The 25,200-nt window shown below is 34.8% G+C and overlaps 1 protein-coding gene across 1 annotated transcript in view; it reads right to left on the bottom strand.

Moving 5' to 3' along the window:
* Positions 1 to 10,346: 10,346 nt before the first annotated feature.
* LOC106052701 (uncharacterized) overlaps positions 10,347 to 25,200 on the bottom strand; it is a 58,808-nt gene continuing 43,954 nt past the window's right edge. The window contains exons 36-50 of the mRNA XM_056004852.1: positions 24,923 to 25,039; positions 24,543 to 24,665; positions 24,319 to 24,398; positions 23,971 to 24,145; positions 22,633 to 22,820; positions 21,549 to 21,624; positions 21,237 to 21,362; positions 19,688 to 19,813; positions 19,432 to 19,544; positions 19,267 to 19,328; positions 17,415 to 17,575; positions 16,371 to 16,470; positions 15,062 to 15,078; positions 14,761 to 14,872; positions 10,347 to 12,931 (exon numbers count right to left, since the gene is read on the bottom strand). Of these exons, the coding sequence (XP_055860827.1) occupies positions 12,790 to 12,931; positions 14,761 to 14,872; positions 15,062 to 15,078; positions 16,371 to 16,470; positions 17,415 to 17,575; positions 19,267 to 19,328; positions 19,432 to 19,544; positions 19,688 to 19,813; positions 21,237 to 21,362; positions 21,549 to 21,624; positions 22,633 to 22,820; positions 23,971 to 24,145; positions 24,319 to 24,398; positions 24,543 to 24,665; positions 24,923 to 25,039 (1,718 nt within the window). The 3' untranslated portion in view covers positions 10,347 to 12,789. The remainder of the gene's footprint in view (positions 12,932 to 14,760; positions 14,873 to 15,061; positions 15,079 to 16,370; positions 16,471 to 17,414; positions 17,576 to 19,266; positions 19,329 to 19,431; positions 19,545 to 19,687; positions 19,814 to 21,236; positions 21,363 to 21,548; positions 21,625 to 22,632; positions 22,821 to 23,970; positions 24,146 to 24,318; positions 24,399 to 24,542; positions 24,666 to 24,922; positions 25,040 to 25,200) is intronic.

Genomic DNA, 25,200 nt, shown 5'->3' with positions numbered 1-25,200 from the left:
AGTAATTGTCTGCATCTGATGAGTCGAACTCCTCCTCATCATCATCAAACTCCATTTGAGTGAGACCTTGATCGGCTCAAATCCTCTCTTGCAAAAACCCTGGACAGAAACCCTGCTGTCTTGCATAGTGCATAAATGTCACCATACAGGTCGAGAATTTTTGGTTTCTGTTTTAACTATGTGTGCTTATATGAACCACTGCATCTTTAAACTTCATCTATTATTATTCAACTATTATTAGAATGCTATGCTAATGTCCTATTCATGTCTGTCTATTAAAGTAACATATGCATATACGAATACATATTAATAAATTAACAGACTGTCTTAACTAAAATTTAATTATAAATCATTTAAGCTTTCAAATACATACCCAAAAAAGATTTTTTTAAATATCTAAATGCTGCTCACATCACTGTAATATCGACAAATGATCGGTTTAGAAAAGACCCTGAAATAAAATAGATTCTTGTATCGATTTTTTTTATTATCCCGTTTCTTTGAATGTTTTGAAGTCATGTAACTAGGATCTAATTATACATTCACGTGTGTAAATGGGCGTAGCCAGGGAGGGGGGTTCTTAAGGTTCAAGCCCCCCTTCTTCCCGAAATGAAAATTCTGTAACTGTAGTGTGCTTTTGAATAATATTGAAGAGATGGTTTTAAAACCTCAAAGCTATTTGTAAAAGGGGTGGGATTTTTAAACTCAAAACCATCTGGAGGGGATATTTTATCCCTAAGTCCTCTAGAGGAGTGGGTTTTAAACTCAAAACCCACCGTTAAATAGAACTTTGAGTGTGTAATTAGCTATTTTATATTAAAGAGGTGATTGTTAGCTTCAAATCCACTTTAAACCACTCAAAACCTTTGGCTACACTTATATAACTTTGAGTAGTAATTTGCTTTTTTTTATATTGAAGAGGTGGTTTTTATCTACAAACCCGGCTGGAAGGATGGTTTTAAACAACAAAAACAAACCTTTTGGCTACGCTCATAGAATCTGATGGCTGCTTTATGCCTTAGTATTATATTGAAGAGGTGTTATATCGTAAAATAATTTCGGAGGGGGAGGGGTTTAAAATCAAAGTCCCCCTTAGCTATGCTATTGGAAATTTGAAGATAGCCGTTTGCATTTTTTTTTTGTTTCATAGAAGAGTAGGTGTCTATAGTCTTTTCACTTACTCCAGGAAGAACAATACGCGTCTTCCAAAAAAATGAAGGTTCAGATTGTAATAAAGAATAATTATGCAAATACACACACATGTACATACATACATATGTATTTATAGTGGGTGGAAGAAAAAAAATCCCCCGCCTCCAAACCCTCCCCGAAAAAAATACTGCCTACACCCATTTGACCTAGACCCATGAAATTGTAATACTTTCATATCACATGGGCAACTTTTTTTTTCACGGTTTGTTTTCCCCGATAGTATTCAATGAACATTTATTCCGAGTTTTAATTAGATGGTCAAAAGCTTTTGATTTTTTATATTTTTTTTTGGGACATACTTACATAGATCAATACATACATACATACATTCATACATACATACATCAATACATAAGTAAGGTTGTATTTACGTCAGAAGATGAGGAATGCAGTACTCACTGTGGCCTCGTACCCCTGCTGTTACCTACATATTTGTCACTCTAGCGCAGGCATAACCATTGTCCGCGGTGGTCGATTTAGATATACTCTTCGTCGTCTGCGTTTGAACTCGGAAGCGGATTTTCTTTTGGTCTCAAATGTTTATTACGCGACCATTGTAAGTGACCTCCAGCTGTCTCGTTCCGAGGCCGCATGCAAACCTACATATGTACATACATATAAACATGCATGCATAAATACTTACAGAATAATAAAAAGGCTTGTCTTCGATTCCGAAGATTAATGAGGAAAGCACTTTTTCCCGTAACGACGCTGCCCCAGCTGTGACCTACATACTTTGCCATAACCAGGGCAAACATAATTATCGTCTGCCGGTGGTCGATTAAGATTTTCTTATCGCCGTCTGCGTCTGTCCTCGGTAGCGGATTTTGTTTTGGTCTCAAATGTGTATCTCGCAACCTTTGTTTGTGACCTTTAGCTGTGTCGTTCTGAGGCAGCATGCGGCCAGGTGCTCTCTTCTATGTCAGCTAAGGCAAGCTGGCACCTAAGCTGGTCTTTAAAGCGTTTCCGAGGAAAATTTCTGTTATGTGTGACCACCTTTTAGCTCCCCAAAAAAGACTACTTTTTGGCATAAATTCGTCCCCCATACGGGATAAGTGCCCTGCCCAGTGTAACAGGCGGACCATAAGAAGTCCCTCTCTACTGTCCAATACTGGCGTTTGCAAGGACATCGCTGTTTATTGTGCGGTCTTGCCACCGTATGTCCGTGATGGAGATCAAGCATCTTTGTTAAAAGCGCTCAAGTAGTCTTATTAGCTTTCTGAATAATGCCCAAGTCTCGGATCCATATAGAAGGGTTGAGAAAACCACAGCTTGCTAAGACATTGATTTTTGTAGGCAGGTGAAGCGATTTTTTCACGCTAATTTCTGGCATGAAGGCGTCAAAATGCACTACTGTGTACAAACAAACATACATACACACAAATAGGCCTACATACATACATTAGCCTACATACACATATAAATAAACACATATACATACATACATAATACATACATGCGATTTTTATCGCTAAACTCTGGCATGAAGGCGTCAAAAAGCACTACTGTGTACAAACATACATACATACACATAGGCCTACATCCATCCATCCATCCCAGTGGCGCTACAGCCCATGAAAGGCTCTGGCCTATTCAACACATCCTTTCATTCAGATCTCTCCTGGGCCTTTCGTCTCCCCGCCCTAACCCCAAGCTGTTGCAGATCTGCTTCCACATCATCAATCCATCGCATTCGGGATCTGCCTTTGGGTCGCCTGCCTTTTGGTTTTTGCCTGTATATGATTTTCGCTCCTCTGTTATCTGACATTCTTTCAAGGTGACCTGCCCAACGTAGTCTGTTCTTTTTTTTATTTCGTTCACTTTTGGTGGGTCTTCATACAATTGATATAACTTATGGTTAGTGCGTGTCCTCCACCCTGTTTCATCCATAGATTTTCCTAAGAATTTTTCGTTCCCAAGTATTAAGTAAATTTTCAGATGTCTTAGTCAGTGTCCAAGTTCTCACTTGCATACATTGCTGCTGGTCTTATTATGGTTTTGTATAATATTTTCTTGGTTTTTCTTGAATTTGTTTTGCTCTTAAGTAAATGATGGGTGCTATAAAATGCTCTGTTGCCTCCTGTTATTCTTTCCTTTATTTCTGTTAGTAGGTCATTTTTTAAATCTTCCTAGATATTTGAAAGTTTGGACGTTTTCAAATCCGTGGTCTTTGATTTTGATATTTTGTCCGTCTGTTTGATTGTCTCTTGTCATTGTGATGCACTTGCTTTTACTGTCATTGACCTCAAGTCCTGCTGGTCGAGATGCTTCTTCTAGTTGTGTGAAGGCTCTAGCAATGTCAGAGGTTTCTTTACCCAATAAGACAATGTCATCGGAATAAGCAAGGTACTGTAGAGGTTGGCGGTATATCGTCCCTGTTGGTTGTAAGCCCGTGTTTTCTCTCCTGAAGTAGTTAGTAATAGTTCCCCTTGTGTTTATGTGTATATTTCTTATAACTCTCTCCAGTGTTAAATTGAAAAGCATGCAAGAAAGTGAGTCACCTTGTCTTAATCCTCCTTTAATCCTAAATTCCTGTGAGTGTTCTCCTTGAATTATTACTTTGCTTTTTGAGTTGTTTAATGTCATATGTATAAGTATAAGTCCTGTCAGCTTGTTAAGTATTCCTAAATCCTGTAAAGTGTCATATAGATATTTTCTTTCTGATACTGTCATAAGCCATTTTATAGTCTATAAGGAGTTGGATTGGTATGGTGTATTTACGGCATTTTTCTAGTATACATCTTAGTGTGAAATGTGATTGGTTGTGGATTTATTTGGTCAAAAACCACATTGGTAGTTACCTAAGATTTCTTCTGAATACTTTCCAAGCCTCTTAGTTATAAGCCTAGACAGGATCTTATAAGTCACATTTAGTAGAGAGATTCCTCTGTAATTACAGCACTTTAGCTTGGATCATTTTTCGTGTATTGGGGTTATAAGAGCCGTTTCCCATTCTGTTGTTATTACTTCTTCTTCCCAAATTCTTGATATTAGTCTGTGACATAGGCCTACATACACACATAAATAAACACATAGGCCTACAATCATATACATACTTACATAATACACACAAGCAATATTCAACTTGAATGAAGTGCAGGCCTGCTTAATGGAATCTTAAAATCTGTAGACCATGGTCTCCTAATATTTTAACATTATTTCATATCCTGTTGTGTGTGTATGTGTGTTTGCTGATGAGATTTACAGAAGGATTGACACGTATGCAGCGCAAAAGCCTGCTAATAAAAGGGGACTTTGACTAAAACACAAGTCAATATTTTCTGGCGGGAATGGAAGCTTTTAAAATGATTTAGGATATTTTTTTAAAATAAAAAATCCTCTTATATTGTGTCAGTTATTTGTGGTTTAGCATATTTTTACAACAACATGGAAGGCTAGTAAATTTTGATAAATGAAAATCCAACTTCTTTTGTTTAGAAATAAGACTGAATTTCTGTATCAATTTATGTCTGTATCAATTTAATACACTATGTTTCTAAGCAGAAATTGGGTTAGTTGTATAGAGTTAGGCTACACCTCAAAACAGACGCAATTGACGCCTCTATTCAAGAGCAGATGTAAGATCTTATGACTCAGTTTTACCCTTTACTCACAAATATATGAAAATTTCTGTAAGAACCACCTTTATAAATTATAATTTAAAACAAGAATACAAAGACAGTTTGTGTAGAAAAGAAACACAAACTCAAAATCGGCCCCCGAAGTGGTCCACCAAGGCAGCTAAAAAGGCAGATTGCAATATTTTCAGAAAGAATATATAAAAAAACAATATGATAAATTGTGATTTCACTTACTAACTAGCCTCCCGTTTTTTTGTTAATATTAGTAGTGAATAGTAGTGTAAATGTTGTATTTTTATGAAACAACTGCTTGCTTAGTTGATTTAAAAATTTAAAAAAATTTCGCTTTTAGAAAAGGAAAAAGTAGCCGTGGCATCAGAAATTTGAAAGGTTTAAAATATCATGATGTCAAATTTTCAATATCTTTTCTAGTTTACGAGATCTAAATGGGACGGACGGACAGACAGACCACACAAAACTATTAGCGTCTATTCCTCTTTCGGGGGTCGCTAAAACTGAGTTTAGACACTGATATGGAGATAATACTTTTTCTATTTTTTTTAACATGAAATCATAAGTATGTGGTTGCTTTGATAGTTGAATGCCAAAATTTGATGGGCTAAATATAATATTTATCGATCAGCAATTGCTAAAGACGTTCCATAGTGCCTCATGACTACCCCAAAATAGGTATTTTGGCAGTTACACCTGAGAGAGATTTAATCAAAGTCAATAAATACTCGAATATCAGAAACTGGTTCAAGGGTACTCCTACACTGCTCTTTACAATCGTTCACAGTGGAAATAGAAATTCTAAGAAAGAAATCAAAAGCCAAAATTGTTTTTTCAAAAGGGGCCCGCTTTTAAAGACCGACAACTCGCACAATGTGAAGAGAAATGCCGGTTCGCGTTAACTGCACTTTGAAGTAGGCCCATTAATAAAGATTCAATTATTACAGTATAAAATTACGTGAGAAAGAACATACATATTTTTTTCTAGCACTGTCTCGTCCTTAAGGCTCTATTTCACAAAATTTACTGATTAGGACGATAAGTCGGATCAGTCATCCGAGAAAGATTATGCTATGAATAATTCTATACAGATTCATGAAAAAAAGCCGAGGAGGTCCTTTCTGTGCGGTTCTAGGTATCAGACACCAGGAAAAGAAAACAAACGTGTTTGTACTGTTACAACATTATGGCTGGCTAAAAGGAGAAATTCCTCAATACCAGGAAGAGACTAAAACCTAGCAGGTTTGGTCATATGGTGAGACATAACTCTCTTTCAAAAGTAAATCTTTCAGTGGATAAGGATATATGATTCCCCTTTATTAAATTTGTGACGTATTTTCTCCCACTTACCGTTCTCTAATAAAATTAGAATTGTTCAGAATTATTCATAATCATAACAATATACAAATCAATCACAAAATTATTTCTTTTATATATATATATCATAAATGGTGCTAAACCTTGACACATTGAAATTAATGGCAGCGTTGTTTTTTTCTACAAGTAAGGTTGTTGTTTTTTTTTGTAATATTCTCTTTTTGTTTTGCTTGTTTTAATTATAGGCTTATATCATAAGAGATGTACAAATAACAAAGCAATAATGTTTAAAAAAAAAAATTGAATGTGAATATTAAAAGCGTACACTGGTAAGGAAACAAATTCCATTTTCGCTGCACCGTGACAACCGTAAAGTGTGCAAGTAACCCCAGAAATGCATTTTCCACCTATAGATTACTATATCTCTTAAGCAGACAAGCGAATTAAACTTCACGTTGATTGAAATATATTACCAAATTGCAGGGCCGGTCCTACAGGTTGCGGGGCCCTATGCGAAACGGATTGCGCGGGGCCTAATTTGCGTTGTAATAAGGATAATAAGTGAAAATTAAGATTTTGTATTAGAAAATAAATTCGCTTTTGCATTTTATTTATAGTTTACTAAGTACAAACTCTGTCAAATTAACTTTACAAGCCATCTACAGTAGATAGTAGTTTTCCAACAAAAAGTCGATAAACATTCAGATCAGCCTTTTAGATTTACAATCGACTAGCAAAATATCGCTTTTTTTTTTTCGAAGAGGTCGAGATAGATTTAGATCTATATCTGCATGTCAGTGACTTTTTAAGTAAATTAAGTATTTGAACCTTTTGTTTTGGTTAAAATTCGGCTTATTATTACATTTTTATTAAATGAAAGCTGACAAAGCCGTTTCGTTTGTTGTTTTTTAATCGCGAGTAGGATTGGCGTTTTCCATATATATATATTGAATGACAACCAGAAATGACAATTTTGTCTGTTTTAAGGAGATTTGCATCAGTTTTCAGAAGATTTTAATAATTTCAGGAGATTTTCATGACTTTTGTTATATTTTATAATTTCAGGAGAATTCCAGTAACTATTGAATAATAAGTTAAAATGGTTTAATTTAATAATTTACACCTAAAATTCGCATCGCGCGGGCCTATGCAAGTGCGGGGCCCACTGCGGTCGCATAGGTTGCAGTGGCCTAAGACCGGCTGAGACGGATTTTGGGAGTCAGTTACACAGACCGGATCTCAAACAAGGAAATCCTTTGCCGAACTGGGAGTCGAACACTTAGTGAGGTTGTGACTGAGCGTCGCATGAGGTTTGCGGGACATGTTCTACGTCAAAATGAATTACGCACACCAAGAGTTGCGATAACATGGAAGCCAAAACGAGGAAAGCGCAAACAGGGACGTCCTCGTATTACCTGGCGACACACCTTCATGGAGGACCTCAGAACAGTGGACACCAGATGGGAAGAGGCTTCAGACATTGCCAGTGACAGATCATTATGGAGACAGCTTGCCGCCCAATGCGCCGAACGGCGCGGGAGGACCTAAGTAAGTCTAAGTAAGTAAGACCGACCCTGCCAAATTGTGAGAGGCTTTCGAGGCAAAACAGTATAGAACTTGCTTTAAAAACGCTGTGTAATGTCATCTTTGGTTAACTTATTCCTCATCATTTTATCTTTGATTAATTAATCCCTGGTCACTCTATCCCAGTCATTTCATCTTTTGTTAACTCATCCCCGATCATTTCATCCCCGGTACTTTTACCTTTGTTTAACTCATCCCTTATCATTTCATCATTGGTTAACTCATCCCCAAAAAATACAAAATACAAAAAAAACAAACATGGAAAAGTGGTTTGAGTGCTGGGATAAGTCCCAAAAAGCCCGTGAAGTCTGGGAGCGCATGAGGCGCCCTGACCGCACTTTCCCGTGGTGGAGGCTGTCCAGGCCTGAGCAAGCTGTTATAGCACAGTGCAGGAAAGGCCACTGTCTTGTTGGCTCATATTTCTCGCGACTATGGCCAAATTTTGATTCACGGTGCCTCCGCTGCGGGGAAGAAGAGGAAACCGTGCCTCATATTCTGTTTGACTTGCTGATCTCCGTCTCGACAGGTCTGGGAAACCCAAAATTCTCGACCTGTATGGCGACATTCATGCACTACGCAAGACAGCAGGGTTTCTGTCCAGGGGCTTTTGCAAGAGAGGATTTAAGCCTCTCAAGCCCTCACTCTAATGGAGTTTGATGATGATTTCATCCCCGATCATTTCATCTTTGATTAACTCATTCCCGTCATTTCATCTTTGATTAACTCATTCCCATCATTTCATTTTTGGTTAACTCATTCCCATCATTTAATTTTTGGTTAACTCATTCCAGTCATTTTATCTTTGGTTAACTCATTCCCGTCATTTCATCTTTGGTTAACTCATTCCAGTCATTTTATCTTTGGTTAACTCATTCCCATCATTTCATCTTTGGTTAACTCATTCCAGTCATTTTATCTTTGGTTAACTCATTCCCATCATTTCATCTTTGGTTAACTCATTCCCATCATTTCATCTTTGGTTAACTCATTCCAGTCATTTCATCTTTGGTTAACTCATTCCCATCATTTCATCTTTGGTTAACTCATTCCCATCATTTCATCTTTGGTTAACTCATTCCCGTCATTTCATCTTTGGTTAACTCATTCCCATCATTTCATCTTTGGTTAACTCATTCCTGGTCATTTTATCTTTGGTTAACTCATTCCAGTCATTTTATCTTTGGTTAACTCATTCCAGTCATTTTATCTTTGGTTAACTCATTCCCATCATTTCATCTTTGGTTAACTCATTCCTGGTCATTTTATCTTTTGTTAACTCATTCCAGTCATTTCATCTTTGGTTAACTCATTCCTGGTCATTTTATCTTTTGTTAACTCATTCCAGTCATTTCATCTTTGATTAACTCATTCCCGTCATTTTATCTTACGTTAACTCATTTCCGTCATTTCATCTTTGGTTAACTCATTCCTGGTCATTTTATCTTTTGTTAACTCATTCCCGTCATTTCATCTTTGGTTAACTCATTCCTGGTCATTTTATCTTTTGTTAACTTATTCCAGTCATTTCATCTTTGATTAACTCATTCCCATCATTTTATCTTTCGTTAACTCATTTCCGTCATTTCATCTTTTGTTAACTCATTCCCGTCATTTCACCTTTGGTTAACTCATTCCTGGTCATTTTATCTTTTGTTAACTTATTCCAGTCATTTCATCTTTGATTAACTCATTCCCATCATTTTATCTTTCGTTAACTCATTTCCGTCATTTCATCTTTGGTTAACTCATTCCTGGTCATTTTATCTTTGGTTAACTCATTCCCCTCATTTCATCTTTGGTTAACTCATTCCCGTCATTTCATCTTTGGTTAACTCATTCCAGTCATTTCATCTTTGGTTAACTCACTCCCGTCATTTCATCTTTGGTTAACTCATTCCCATCATTTCATCTTTGGTTAACTCATTCCAGTCATTTCATCTTTGATTAACTCATTCCAGTCATTTCATCTTTGGTTAACTCATTCCCATCATTTCATCTTTGGTTAACTCATTCCAGTCATTTCATCTTTGATTAACTCATTCCAGTCATTTCATCTTTGGTTAACTCATTCCCGTCATTTCATCTTTGGTTAACTCATTCCAGTCATTTCATCTTTGATTAACTCATTCCAGTCATTTCATCTTTGGTTAACTCATTCCCGTCATTTCATCTTTGGTTAACTCATTCCAGTCATTTCATCTTTGATTAACTCATTCCAGTCATTTCATCTTTGGTTAACTCATTCCCATAATTTCATCTTTGGTTAACTCATTCCAGTCATTTCATCTTTGATTAACTCATTCCAGTCATTTCATCTTTGGTTAACTCATTCCCGTCATTTCATCTTTGGTTAACTCATTCCAGTCATTTCATCTTTGATTAACTCATTCCAGTCATTTCATCTTTGATTAACTCATTCCAGTCATTTCATCTTTGGTTAACTCATTCCCATCAATGTGATTTAATGTTTATGTAATATTACTGAACATAATTTACAATAGCATTAGATAAGGTAAACAACAATGCATTTATTTTCTAAATAAGAATGTGTAATATTGCAAGAATATATTTCCTGTATGTTAATTCTGGTTTTAGATGTAAACTGTTTGTCAATACCCAATAAAAAATTCAACTAAAAAGTTTATAATTTACAGAGTTTAATTTTTATAAAACATCATTTGTAGTTTAAGTTTTATATAAGAAAATGACTTAAAATAATACAATCAAATCTTATGCAATGATCTAGACTGGAGCTAGGTAGAATATATTTGTATCTTTCACATGTGAGTTAAAACATCCTTCTTGTATTGTCTTACTAGCTCATGGACATTTTCTTGGTTTCAACAAATTTTCCAGTCTCCAAGCTGAAGGTAAGAAATGAATACACTGCTTGGCTACCAATCAAGGAGGCTTGGGTTTAAACCTAACTCACGCCAAGTTGTGTGTGCTGACGTCTTAAAGTAGCACATAAACTTTCTCCCAGATACCCCTACTCTTCATGTCTGCAAGAGAGATTGGACATAGCCATAGCACACTGAGCATGTTATAAGCAAAAAAACATATGCTTTAGACCAGTGATTCCCAAAGTGGTCTATATAGATCCCCAGGGGTGTACAAAGGCTTCCAAGAGGTCTACGAAAGTGAAAAAAAAGAATTGGGGGTCTATGACATGTAAATGGGGGTCCACAAAAGTGGATTTCATTTGAGAAGGTTGTGATTTTAATTTTGATTTCACATCAATGAAATTAACAATAATCTAAAACTTATCATAGTTAATCCTCTAATTTTGAATCCTATAATTTAAACAGCATATCAATGTACATTTTAATACCTCATGTAAATTACTTATTTTAGTCTACAGGTAACTAATATTTAGTATGGCCAAATCTAACTATAAAATGTAGACAGTAGTGCAATTTTGTTTTAAATTTGGCTTTTTCCTTGTTGAACTTATATTGCCTCTGAGTATTTTATGTAACAAAGTTTATGTAATAACACTATAAAACCATCCTAAGCTGGAGAATCCTTTGAGACGATGCCACCCTGATAATATGTATTAAGATTTGAAATACTTTTAAACAGTCAATGATAAAGTTGAGAAAAGACTAAAAATGGACAAAATCTCTGCTTTCACATCAAAAAGAGAAGATAATGGTTTGCAAGTGTCTTAAAGTATCTTTTACTTATTGTGAAATTTGGAAAACATCACACAAGAAGCAAAAAAAAAAAAGAATGATTTTGCCAGCAGCTGAAGTTTTAAAAACTATTTTGTACACAAACCTTCATCTGATATTATTAAAGAATTCAACTAAGCAATAAAACAGTTAAAAGGCAAATTGATGAAATGAATAGTGACATTGAAAGCTTCTTATGTAATTATTTGCAAAGGACTTATTTCTTTATACAAGTGAACAAATCAACCCTAATGAAGCATTTCATTCGCATATGCTCATAAATCCAAGAAAAACTTTTTTTTGTGAAAACAGATAATCGCGTATGAATATTTGATGTTTGAAGGACTACTTTAAAGATAAAGCAATCAAATATAATATTAATAACAACAAATGGAGCACCTTTCATGGTTGAGTCCTACTGTGGATATAGTGTACCTGTTAGTAATACCATGAGTAATCCATCAAAAGCTAAGGATCTGAGTGGTGGATTAGATGAACATTTTCAATTCATTAGCACCGCAGTTGACCGAAGCAACTTTTACAGGTTTAGTACACAAATCAAAGCTCAAATGTGTTCAGAAAATGACGATAACTTTCACCCATTCCTTCTTCACACTGAAGTTTGATGGTTGTCAAAAAGCTTTTGTTAGACAAGAAGATTTTTTTCTTTTTGACACTGTATCGGAGTTCTTGGATGTTAAAGATCTCATTTTAAAATGAAATTTAATCGAGAGGAAATCGGAAATCTCCTATTGAACAGACTTGTTTCATACATTCTGTGAGATTGTTAATTAACATGATGTAAGATTGTTAATTGACATGATGTGAGATTTATTTTTTTTCAGTCGCACATTACAAGGTTAGAAATCAGTGAAAAATACATTTGAAGTTCATGAATCTGCTAATTGCAGGAGGTCTACCGAATATCGGAAAACATTAAAGGGGTCTACGAGCCAAAAAAGTTTGGGAACCACTACTTTAGACAAAAATAAAAGGCAGGAATTTTAATTTTTTTAAAATCTTTTCCTAAACTTCAAGGTAAACAAATATTGAGTCTGAAAGTTTATGTTTTGTTCTATATTTATTAATTAATCATTATTTTGTATTCAGGGTAAAATTTTTATTGAGTTTTTACCTTTATCTCAAATAAATATGTATTGGGAAAGATTTATGTAGTCTTTATTAATATAAAATAATTGTAAAATATAGTTTTGTACATTAAATATTTAAATATCAATTAACAAACATTTACATAATAAAAATTATAGATGTATTTACAATTTTGCAATTAAGTCAGCTTGTATACTGAGCCAGTTATCACAATTGCTTTAGGTAAGATTTAAATAAGTAACAACGCTACTAAGTGTACATTAGGTACAGACTAAACATGAACAGGGAATTTGTATTGCTTAAGAAACTAGTTTGTCTTTCTCTGACCAGGCTACCAATATTGGGGCACTAGGCGGTCTTTCCTCAGGAGTTGATGGTCTTTCCTCAGGAGTTGATGGAGTAGTTGGTCTCTCGGTATAGGTGGACTCTTTCTCACATACTCTGGAAGATAGTTTTAAACTATTTTAAACATCATTCTAACAGTAGATACAGCATTTATAAGTAAATAAGTGTATATAGAATAGATTATTTTACTCTATAAAAAAGCATATATGAATACTAGACCTCATCGAACACAACAAGTTTTTATAACATTAAAGAATATTCCTTTTAGTTTCCACGTTTACATAGAATGACAAATGTGTTGTCATTATATTTTTTAAATATAAAAAATGTAGCCAATTGTTGTTCATTTTTTTTGTTCATCATTATTCAAACTTAAAAATAGATTGGCAAAAAAATGTTTCTGCTAATTAATAGACAGATTGTTTTTCTTTTTTTTTTTTTTTTTAAGAACTGCCAAAGACATTGTTGTACAGTGTTTGTTTTTTAACTAATTGAGGATTTTGTATGCTCAAAACCATATCAACAGACTCAATCTTAGAGAAACACATGTAAGAACTACTTGAATGATTACATTGAATATCTTAATTTCAACTTAACTTTAAACTCAGCCTCAGAAATATGGCAATTCCTTCTCTTGTAATGTTTATAGATATTCGTAAAGGTCTTTTTTATTGAATGTTAACATTTTAAAGTGTATGTTGAATGGGAAGGAGAAAGTGTATGGTGAGAGGGCAGCAGAAAGTGTAAGTTGAATGGGCAGCAGAAAGTGTATGGTGAGAGGGCAGCAGAAAGTGTATGGTGAGAGGGCAGGAGAAAGTGTATGTTGAGAGGGCAGCAGAAAGTGTATGTTGAGAGGGCAGCAGAAAGTGTATGATGAGAGGGCAGGAGAAAGTGTATATTGAGAGGGCAGCAGAAAGTGTATGTTGAGAGGGCAGCAGAAAGTGTATGGTGAGAGGGCAGCAGAAAGTGTATGTTGAGAGGGCAGGAGAAAGTGTATGGTGAGAGGGCAGGTGAAAGTGTATGGTGAGAGGGCAGCAGAAAGTGTATGGTGAGAGGGCAGCAGAAAGTGTATGTTGAGAGGGCAGCAGAAAGTGTATGTTGAGAGGGCAGCAGAAAGTGTATGGTGAGAGGGCAGCAGAAAGTGTATGTTGAGAGGGCAGCAGAAAGTGTATGTTGAGAGGGCAGGAGAAAGTGTATGTTGAGAGGGCAGCAGAAAGTGTATGTTGAGAGGGCAGGAGAAAGTGTATGGTGAGAGGGCAGGAGAAAGTGTATGGTGAGAGGGCAGGAGAAAGTGTATGGTGAGAGGGCAGGAGAAAGTGTATGTTGAGAGGGCAGGAGAAAGTGTATGGTGAGAGGGCAGGAGAAAGTGTATGGTGAGTGGGCAGCAGAAAGTGTATGGTGAGAGGGCAGGAGAGATGCAGGTTAACCACCGCAAAAATATACTGATGTATGTAAGTGCAACTTGAAGCTCTTAAAGATCATTACCAACAGTTTTCAGAGATAGCAGATGATATGCCCACATGGACAGCATGCATAAAGAATTGAAGATGGTGAACAAACCAGAAGGAGGAAAAAGGCAGATTACAAATTCCTAACTTAAGATTTTTAAACAAAGCTAGACAAGCCTTAGAGAGAAACCCCCAGGGCATAAAACATAGGGGAATACCAAAGAATGTGGCGACAGCCTACTAGATGAAGCCAAGAGGACAGGAAAGAACTGGGAAGCCATTAAAAAAAACTAGCAAGAGACAGTTGAGAGTGGCATGTTTTTACTGAGGCCCTATGTTCCATGAGGAACACAAAGGAAAGATGATGATGATTTTTGTTGTAAATCAAGGATTGGCCTAACCACTAATCTACTGTCCCTAACTAGTAGGCCTACTCTCAGAAATATGGTTTAATTTGACTTAAGTTAGAATATTTACCTTCTTTGGGAAGTATACTTCTTCTTATACCATATACAGCAGACAACAGTTATAATGCACGCAACGGCCAGCGGAAGACCAACTGAGAGTCCAACAATCAGGGGAATGTTCACTGGAGAAAGATATATTGAATGTGAAAGATTAAATAACTAATTTCATTTAATAAATCTATTTAGTGAGTAAGATGTGTAGACCCCCTTGCATAAATGTATCTGGATAAGTGCCTTTCTAGAATTTATACTCAATTTAATATTTTATGAAATAACATAAGAAAATAAATATATTTTTCTGTAATACTCACAATCTTCTGAAGTATCCCTAAAGAATCAGAAAACAAAATAGTTTTATATATATATGTTGTAGTTTGTTTTAGGAAAATGCAATACAAACAGCATAAAGTGCAACATAGAAAAATGATATCCTGTTTTGTTTTAAATGTCTTTCCTATGCAATGAAATTGAGATGCAAAGTATCACATTCAGAGACCGCATCCCAAACCAAGAACTTAGAAACAGGGTTACTGCAGCCATTGGACTAAGGAGATAGGTAAAGGTGAAGTAAAATGCTCTGGTGTAGTTAAATCAACAAAATATTTTATAGCCATATTTATTTGAAATCAACTTTCAACTATATTGTTACGAATCTGACTATCCAGGCTCTCTGTAAACTGCACCATACACCACCAACTTAAAGAACTTGACAACTCAGGGCTCCAGAGTAACGTAACACTTTAATAGTTGAATAAATAACAGCCAATACTGTACAATTGGCAACATGTACACTGTACAAATATCTCTCCGATAACACCGTACCGCCGTATCAACTCTTGCACTGGCCTCTCCGTCTCGTTCCGGGCTTGCACTGGGTTCAACAGTTCAGGACTGACTTCACACACTGGGCTTGTTGTGTCGGACTCGATCACAGACCAAGATCAAGACGCCGTTCGTCTCAACTGTACTTGATAGTACTCCCCACTGAACCGTCGTAATGCTCCGTACAGAATCACACCGCTGAACTGTGCTGTAGTCGACCGTGTTCTGAACTCTTGTTGTGAACCTCCTTTCTGAACCTTCTCTCGTGAACCTCATGAGCTCTGTTCAGGTCGGCGATCCTTCCCGAACTCTCCTGTTGACACTCGACTCGGCTGACAGTCGTAACTCGTCACGGTTGACCGTTCGTCTAGCGCTGGCCTTGGGCGATTTGCGTAGGCTGACTACACACACACCACTACCCCTCTCTGTGCCACCACCAAGTTTATAACAATATTTTTCATTACTTTAAAATGCACTTTTTCTTAGTTCCCAGTTTGTAACTGAATTGAAGCCAGTTTTGTGTAGGACTAAAGACTACTAAGCAAGGAAACAATAATACATAAAACAAAGAATCAAAATTTACAAATACATTTTCACCCAAAAAATTTAAGATAAAGGTATATTTGTTGTATTATATGCTAGGATAGATTGATATAAATATTCTTCCTTTTCTAGTGCCAATACATCAAGAAAACGTCTCTCTCTGCATCAGGGTAAAACAAAAATATTGGTCGACTTAATGAATTAATGAGAAATGAATAAGAAAACCAAATGACTAGTCTGTAATATTTCCCATACTTGCAGTAAGCCTCTCCATCACTGTTGAGGTCACAGGCAGTGTCTGGGCCACAAGCCTCAAGTGCATTCAATATCTGACATTTGTCTTGCACTGGGGGAACTGCAAGAAGTAATACAAAGACATTAAAAAGTCCTGATAAATCTTATCTAATAAAATACAGACATTACTTCAAAATAGAAAGATGATTTTGTCCTATGCATGGCCCAAGCTCAATATGGAATGAGGAATGTGCCTTCAACTTTGTGTCTTTCTATGTATTTTATTTAAGGTTCTGCTATTGTATTTGTTAGATATGTTTCAGTGTTATATTATTGCTACTTTCCATTTTAGTCTTTCTTCTGCCCTTAATATATATATTTGTAACTAGTCTGCAATTTAATAATCAAATGGACAATACGTATGAAATATTTTCAAAGATTGGACTAAAATTGGTCTTTTCAAATATGTTTATTTGGAACCGACATTTCTTTTATAATTATATTCCTTTTTGAAATGCTTTTTTGAGAGACACAGATATAACTTTTTTTTTTTCATTACATTCCCACGAAACTCACTAAAAGTGTTTGCTCCATGCAAATAAAAACGGACAAACAAATCAAGCTCTAATAGTAAAAAAAAAAATTTTCGATCTGTATTTTAAAAAATCTGAAAACTTTATATTTTATTATTCAAGTCCTTGTAATCAAAGTCAATTTCCAAAGCAGTCTTAGTTTTAGTCTTTGTAAAACATTGTTTCAATTTGTTTAATCCTTCAAAAATAAAAACTCAAATCAAGTTATTTTTACTGGTACAGAAAAAAAAAAAACCCTGGCAAAAACTGGTTCCATAATGAGACAATTAAAATCTTACAAAGAATTCAGAGAGCAATAGTAAGGTTCAAAGAATATATAGTGATGCAGACATTGACAAGAAAAAAAAATATTTATGTTTCAGACTTGTCACATTACAAGTTGAAGATAACTGCATATGCCCTCTTCCAAGATATTATGATTCTTTGACAAATGCCTTATTACTTAATGAAAAGACTTAAAAATGCTTCATACCTTTAATATTGCCAACAATAACTGTAGCATTATACAATACACCATCAATAGTTATTCCTGTCTCCCCTATGTTCAAGATTGCTTCCACCATCTTGCTGGCAGCATAATTGGTTACTGTTGTATCTACCACTGTGGTAAAGTCTACAACGACGCTGCCATAACTGTACTCAGCAATTAAACAATATTGACATGAACAATGAATTAGTAATTACATAGTGTGAACAGATAAGCAACAATTTAAATACAACTACATTTATTTATTGCTCAGTGTCTTATCAAGTGTGAATTAAATCAGAGAAACTAAATGATACATTATAAATTACTTAGTAAATGGTTGAAGTTCATGTAAATGTCACCATCCTTTTCTCTTTTTTTATTCACAAGTGGTTCAGATACTGAGCGTGGCAGAAGCGATACCACCGACAAGAGAAGGATCAAAGAGAGCAACTGGTGCCTAAATCAGTAAAGCTTCAAGCAGGAGGGGCTCATTAGCCTTGGTGGCTACCCATCTAGGACAAGGAAAACTCTGAATCCAAACCTCCGCTGCCTTGCAGCTTTACCCAAACACAGGAAAGGCTTCAGAAGACAATCCTGAGGAAAAATCAGGAGCTGGTGACAGGCAGATTGCAGCAAACTGCGCTACAGTCTGGCAGAGCCTGCGACGCTACTGATCCCAAACTGTATTTGATATTTCTTTTCTTTAGTCACATCAGCTGGGTGGAGTGGTGGGAACTTATTCATTTGGACCTTCATCTTGCTTGAAAAAGTGCTTGAGTTGAACCATAGTTTGGCTACTATTGAAGGAGGCCAATAAATATAAATCTGCAGAAAATTTCATTAGTGAATGAAAGTAGTGCACTACTAGATTCTGTTATTTTTTATTTTCTGATGACTAGATGTGATGATTGTGTTAGCAGGATTTTTGTCTCAACCTTTAAAAAATAGCCCCTGCCTTTCCTATTTGTTATGCCTTCTGTTTGCTACGATACTGCCTAGGAATGTGAACATATCCAACTCTTCAAGCTCTGACTTCTCAAGTCTAACCGGGGCACTCGCAAAATATTATATAAAGTTTACGCAGAGGCTATTTTTTTTTTGGCAATCTATCTTGGCTCTGCATTTTTTGTATGCATTTACTTGAAGACCCAGGTAGTGTAACTTCATCATCCAAATCTGTCATTTGATTCATTTGATGTCATACAGTACTAAATGTAGGCTTATTCATTGCTCTCGCTTTTTGTAGTCAATGGCTAAGAGGAAGAGAAATCGAGATGCCCACCCAGACTTACATCTGTTTTGATGCTAACTATTTTGTTCCCTCTTTTGTTAGAATGCAGCAGCTTGATTAACAGCGATTAGGTGTAAAAGGATCTGCACACATTTTTCAGGTATGCCATATTCTCTATTTTCCATAGCCATTTTCGATAAACACTCTCAAACACTGGAATTTTAAATTTCAGGATCTTTGGTCACCCCTGAGTCCATCCAGCTATAATGGGTACCTGACACTAGTTGGGTCATTGTGCTGGCCACATGACACCCTCATTAACCGTTGGCCACAGAAATGGATAACCTTTACATCATCTGCCCTATAGATCACAAGGTGAAAAAGGGAAACTTTACTTTTCTTTTTTTTTTTAATCTTGAACCTAGACTGGCTTGGACTCTGAAGGAAAACCTAACAATTGTAAGGACCAATTTAATTTTAAATGAGGTATGTACCACACAGGATAATTGTAAAAAGTAAACTAATACAAAGTATTTCAACTGATTGATTGTAGATAATGAAGTTATATTTTAAACATTTTACAACTTTGATAATGATAAATAAACACACAAAAAACTAACTTACTCCAAATTGTTGATAATAAGATCTCTTAATCCTGGTACTTTCTTTATGATTATGGATTTCAGCTGACAAGTAATAAAAAAAGGCATTAAAACCCCAAATAATTATTTTACTTCAGTGGTATATTTGTTTTAAACATTTCAATGACAGAGCATATAATAGACTTACTATTTGTTCCAGCAACTCCTTCAAAGTTAGATAATCCTTTCCTAGTTTCTCTCGTAAATTAAGACCCCTCACATCCTTGGAAATTCTTACTTGAAATCCATAGCCAGATGATTCTTATCAGAAGAAAAAAATCCTTTATATTAAATAATTCAAGTAGAATAAGATAAAACCTGGACTAGAAATGTTTGATTCTGATTGAGAAGTTTCATACAAGTAATTCATTAGTTTAAACAAAGTTAAAATCATATGTAGTTACTGTAACATTTCATTCTGTCTACATCATCCACAGAATATCCAGCGTTACAGGAACAGGAAAAGTTTCCAACTTCATTGACACACTTTTGTTGACAGCCACCATTACCTTGGAGACATTCATCTACATCTGTAACATATAGGCAAGTGACATGAATAACTGTTGTTTCTGTTAGGTGTTATGTATTTCTATGGCTAAGTATGAAATGCAGGCTTAGAATGAGTGGCGTTCTCAGACAAAGTATGAAGTGACCCTCTATTTCCTGTTATAGAATGACTAGATCTACGCCAAAGTATAAAATGTCTTATTTAAAAAGATGTATATAAATAGAGTATTAATAAATAAGAAAAATATACACAAAATGAACAACAGAACTTCTTTAAAGTAAACCAAATAAAAATTGTATGGTAAATATGTCTTAAGGCTATAGGAATATTAAGTGCAGTTTCAGTTTTCAGAAAATCAAATAATCTTTTAAATTTCAAAATAGTAATACCCAGTTTAAATTAAAAGATCCAGAAAAACTGTGTAGACTGAAATGGTAAAACTATACAGGCAACATCGATAGAGGATCAAAGTAATTCATATTTAATACTCTTGAATGATACTCATTATTTTAAAAAAATTGTGTAAGTTTCTTCTTAAAATATATTATAATTAATATAATAATATTCCATTCAGAATAATTGTTAAATTTTTTTATTGAATGAATGAAGACTGAATTATTGGGCAAAGTTTCCACTTGATGTGAGAATGCAAAGTGTGAGAAATAACATGTTCAAGATTTGTACCAGACAGACATCAACTTCCCCTTTCCCTTAGTCTGTTGGACCATTGCAGCACCACAAAAGATTTTTCAACCGTCTTTCTCCCTTCCTCTCTGCCTTTTGACTTGGATAGAACCTCTTTCAATGGTAGGCTCATCCATTCTTTTATGTTGTGTTCCCATTGCTTTTGCTGTCTGCCTCTTCCTCCTGGTACTCTTTCTTTGAGAGAAGACTTTGCAAGCCCCAAAAACCTTGTAATAAGGCCGCAGAGTTTTTAGTTTCTGTTTTTTTTTTTTTTTTTTTTACAATAGTTGGCAGATCATTATGGGGTCCAATCGCTCTAGTAACCCTGTCTGTAATCTCTTCGTTAATGATGTGAGCTTTAAATATGATAAAGTATCTCAATTCCATTGCTAGGGATTGATTAAAGCTTTGTAGTAAAATACTTTAAACCAACAATTTACACTTTGCCTGAAGCAGCTCAGTCATTCTACACAATGCCTATGAATTCTATATAATGCCTGAGCAAAGTAGAAAATGTAGATATCATTTTCTACTTTCCTGAAATCTTCTATAGATTGCTGGATTTTGCACTTTGCTGGTAACATATTTACTAAGAAATTTATAGAAGTTTAAACTAACAACTTTCAGGAAGAAAAACATTATACACCATTAGTTTTAATTATGAGAAAGTCTCTTAAATGAAGCATTTTTACTCAATCATTTTAATTAGAATTAATTGTTGTAAATTTATTATTGCAAGTAATTTTACATAGTTATATTACCATTGCATGTGTGTCCGTCTATGGCTAGTTTATAACCAGTGCTACAGGAGCATGTGTAACTACCAGCAGTGTTGGTACAGTTTCCATCACATTCATTTGTGTAGCCAGTTGCACATTCATCAAGATCTACAATCAATAATAAAACAATTACATAACAGAAATATCTGTTGTGACATAGTCATGTGACCTGAAATGTTTATCACACAATGTAATAAAAGAATTTTAGTAAATAAGAAAAATGAGGAGCATTCAATTTGTATCTTCCTATAACTATCATGTCTAAACAAAGAAGTTTGAAATGTTATGACTTACCAACACATTCATCATTTTTATTTTCATAGCCTGCCTCACAATCACACTTGTAGGACCCTGGAGTATTTTTACAAACCTGAAGAACATTTCAAAAACAAAATATTTTATTAATGTATACAATGTTTGACAAAATTTGAGCAAAAGATCCAGCCCTTTTTTATTAACTGATGTGAAATATGTTAATAATTTGGCTTTACAATCTGAATCAAAACCATTTAAGAAACATTTTATGTAACAAGCTAGTGCTGAGACTCTCCCATTTAACCTTTATAATGTGTTTGGTAGTTTAGCCTCTAAACATCAGAATTGTGTATGCACTCATTGTAAAACAGTTCAGCACTTTAAGGGTTAAGTATTCCCTGTTCCTGTTTAAGGATAATTTGCAACTGAACATGAACTCTTCTTCACTGAACTCCTCATTCTGTGTCATCCAAGACATGACATTTGGGCAGAATGTGGTCTTTTGCTTCCTCATCCTCTCTGCAATGGTGGCATTGTATGCTGTTTTTCTCGCCTGAATTGCCCAAAGTGCATTGCTGACTGAGCAGTGACCTACTCTGAACTGGACTAGGAAGGTTCGTTTTTCTCACTTTAATTGCCATCATGCATCTTTGTGATCTGGTCTTTTCCATACTTCTCTGCAGGAATTAATTACTAGTACATACATTGAAATTGCAAAGAGATAAAGATGTTTTTGAAAATATCTAGAGTCGCTAGTCTCTGTACTGACAAGTATCAGTAATCTTTGTACTGACATGAAAGGTCACTAGTCTTTGTGTTGAACTAAGTGGACAATTAGATACTCAGGCAGTATGATATAAGATATAAATGTACAGTCTTAACATATTCATACAAATTTGTTTCATGAAATATTTGAGGAAAATCTAGCTTGTCAATTATTCTGACTAAATCAACAAGGTCATACAGCTAATTTGTGACCATTTCAGTAGAATCATGTTTATTTTTACTGCTTTGTGCCAGCACTCACTACAAGGCTTCAGATGTTTCTGTGATTCCATTAACATAAGCACTTTCTCTGGCTCCATCACTTTTAAAATGGACTTGTGTACCACTGTTCACTTACCCAATGTAGTTTGTTGGCTGAAGTACAGAGGTTGCTGGAGTCACATTCATTGAGATCTTCGTCACATAGTGTTCCAGTCCATCCAGGCTTACACAAACAATCTCCACTTGTTACACTACATGTACTGTGTGACATGTCACATTGACACTGGTTCTTACATTCTTCACCAAAAGTCCCAGCTGTACAGGCTACAGGAGATGTATATTTAAAGAAACAAGTCACATTAACAAAAATGTTTCCATTTTCACTGATGTATAGACGGCAAGATAAAAACTAACTATAAGACTAAGACTAAGAATGCTTTAATGATCCTTATGAAAATTTGTTGTGATTACAAGGACTCTTTTCTCATATAAAGACAACACAACAGAAACATACACAGAAATAGAACAATCAATGTTTTTATTGTTGAAATAAACTAAAAAAAACAAGTAATTTTGTATTAGAATCATGTTTAAAATGTTATATTAATTTAGACCTCTACAATTATCAACATACAGTGAAGCATAAAGTAAAAGCAAAGTATATGATGTAACTCGGATGAATTTAGTATTGTCTTATTTAGTTGATAAAACACAAAATAGAGCAGTGAGATTCATAATAATTGTCTTATTTAGTTGATAAAAATGGAACAGACACAAAATAGAGCAGTGAGATTCATAATAATTGTCTTATTTAGTTGATAAAACTGGAACAGACACAAAATAGACCAGTGAGATTCATAATATACGAATAATCATAATTGACTAGAGCAACACTTTTAGTAAAATCAATAAATTTAGAAAGCCTTTAGGATAGAAGACTCAAAGGTAAAGTAGCCATTATACATAAAACACTGAACCACAATCTTCAATTCTTCATATACAAAAATAAAATCTAATAAAATACTCAGAAAGACACAAAGATAAAGGCACATTCCTCATTTCATATGCTAGGACAAATTTGTACAAATGCTCCTTCTTCCCAAGTGCATTTGGAGCATGGAATGGGTTGCCTAAGCTAGCCAGGAAAACCAGTGACCTGTCAGAATTTAGGTCATTGGTTAAAATGCATGACTAAATGCATGAGACGTAGGAGTAATCATCTTCTGTTTTTGAAGTAACGTCTGTATCATATAAGATAAGATGTTTTTTTAGTCGTCAACCAATCCATTCCAAATTTCCTGTACTTCCAACTTTTGGCCTTGTTTGAGTGAGGTCAGCCTACTATGATTCAGATTCAAGAGATTTATAGACTTGTAAAAAAAGCTTTAGCCCTTTCTAGACAAGCAAATAATAAAAGATTAAATGCTAAATCTATTATAAAAAGAGGACCAATAAGATTCATCTCTGAGTTTACCTTGACATTGTCCATTATTGAGATAGAAGCCTAGATCACATTTACAGACATAGCTGCCAGGTGTATTGACACAGTGAGCATTGGCTTGACAGGAAGTTGTGGTCAAGCATTCATTAAGGTCATCACTACAGGAGCTTCCAGTCCAGCCAGACTTGCAGCTACACTGACCAGTCACCTAAATATTTTGTCACAGTATTTTTTTTCTTTGAACTTTTATTGTGTTTGTGCATTTACAATTATCATTCAAGCTTGACATTTTTTTTTTCAAAAGTGATAAAAAAGTAAATAAAAGTGTTTCAGAAAAAAAGTTATTATGTTTATCATATCGTTTAAATAATGTATTCTGACCTTATCACAGGAAATGGTATTAGCAGAAGTACAGGAACATGTCTTTGAACAGCTGTCTCCATAAGTTCCTTCTGTACAACCTGAAACAGAAAACATTTCAATGTTCCATTCACAATAATCTTAAATGTATGTTAAAGGTTAAATTTGTGTTGCCCCATAGAAGCGATTGAGACAATTTAAATTATCATCATCTTAATAATACATATTATACTATGTCTAGTTACTTTGACAAGTGATTCCATCCAAAGCCAACTTCTTGCCAGTTGGACAACCACATGTTATACGAGTTCCATCTGGAGTCTCAGTGCAATTATCAGAACAAGGGTTATCTTTACACAAGTCAGTGTCTGGAGATAAAAGTCTTAATATTAGTAAATAACTCACAATAACACAAAATACATAGATTCAAACATTAATAAATGGTATATAAATCATGTACACATCAACAGTTCACTGAAAGGATATTAATTTGTAATTAAATTAAATAATTAAATAAAATATTTAAAGAGTTAAATAAGCATGCCATCTAGTTAATAGTTTGCATCAGTTTTAGGTCACTTACTTTAAAAAAAGAAATACAGTAAACAAAATGTAAGCTTTTTACCTATACAATGAGTATTATCAGAATCTAGAATTTTTCCAATGGGACACAGACAAGTCTCAACATTATTGACAACAGCACACTTGTCAGAGCAGACTTTGGTTGAACATTCTTTTGTGACTGGAGAAATAAATATGTATTTCAAAGGATGCACTGGCCTCGGTTAATATTAATAAGTTGATACTATTAGTAAATTTATGTTAGCAGTTATGTTGGATGGTTTACTGTAGTTTAGATTAAACAAGATAATCAAGGAAATACTGCAAGGTATAAAATCTATT

The sequence above is a fragment of the Biomphalaria glabrata genome, chromosome 11 (genome assembly GCF_947242115.1).
Source record: "Biomphalaria glabrata chromosome 11, xgBioGlab47.1, whole genome shotgun sequence".
In the NCBI taxonomy this organism is placed as follows: domain Eukaryota; kingdom Metazoa; phylum Mollusca; class Gastropoda; family Planorbidae; genus Biomphalaria; species Biomphalaria glabrata.
Note: the sequence above shows the minus strand (reverse complement) of the source record. Positions and strands in the feature narration are given on the sequence as shown.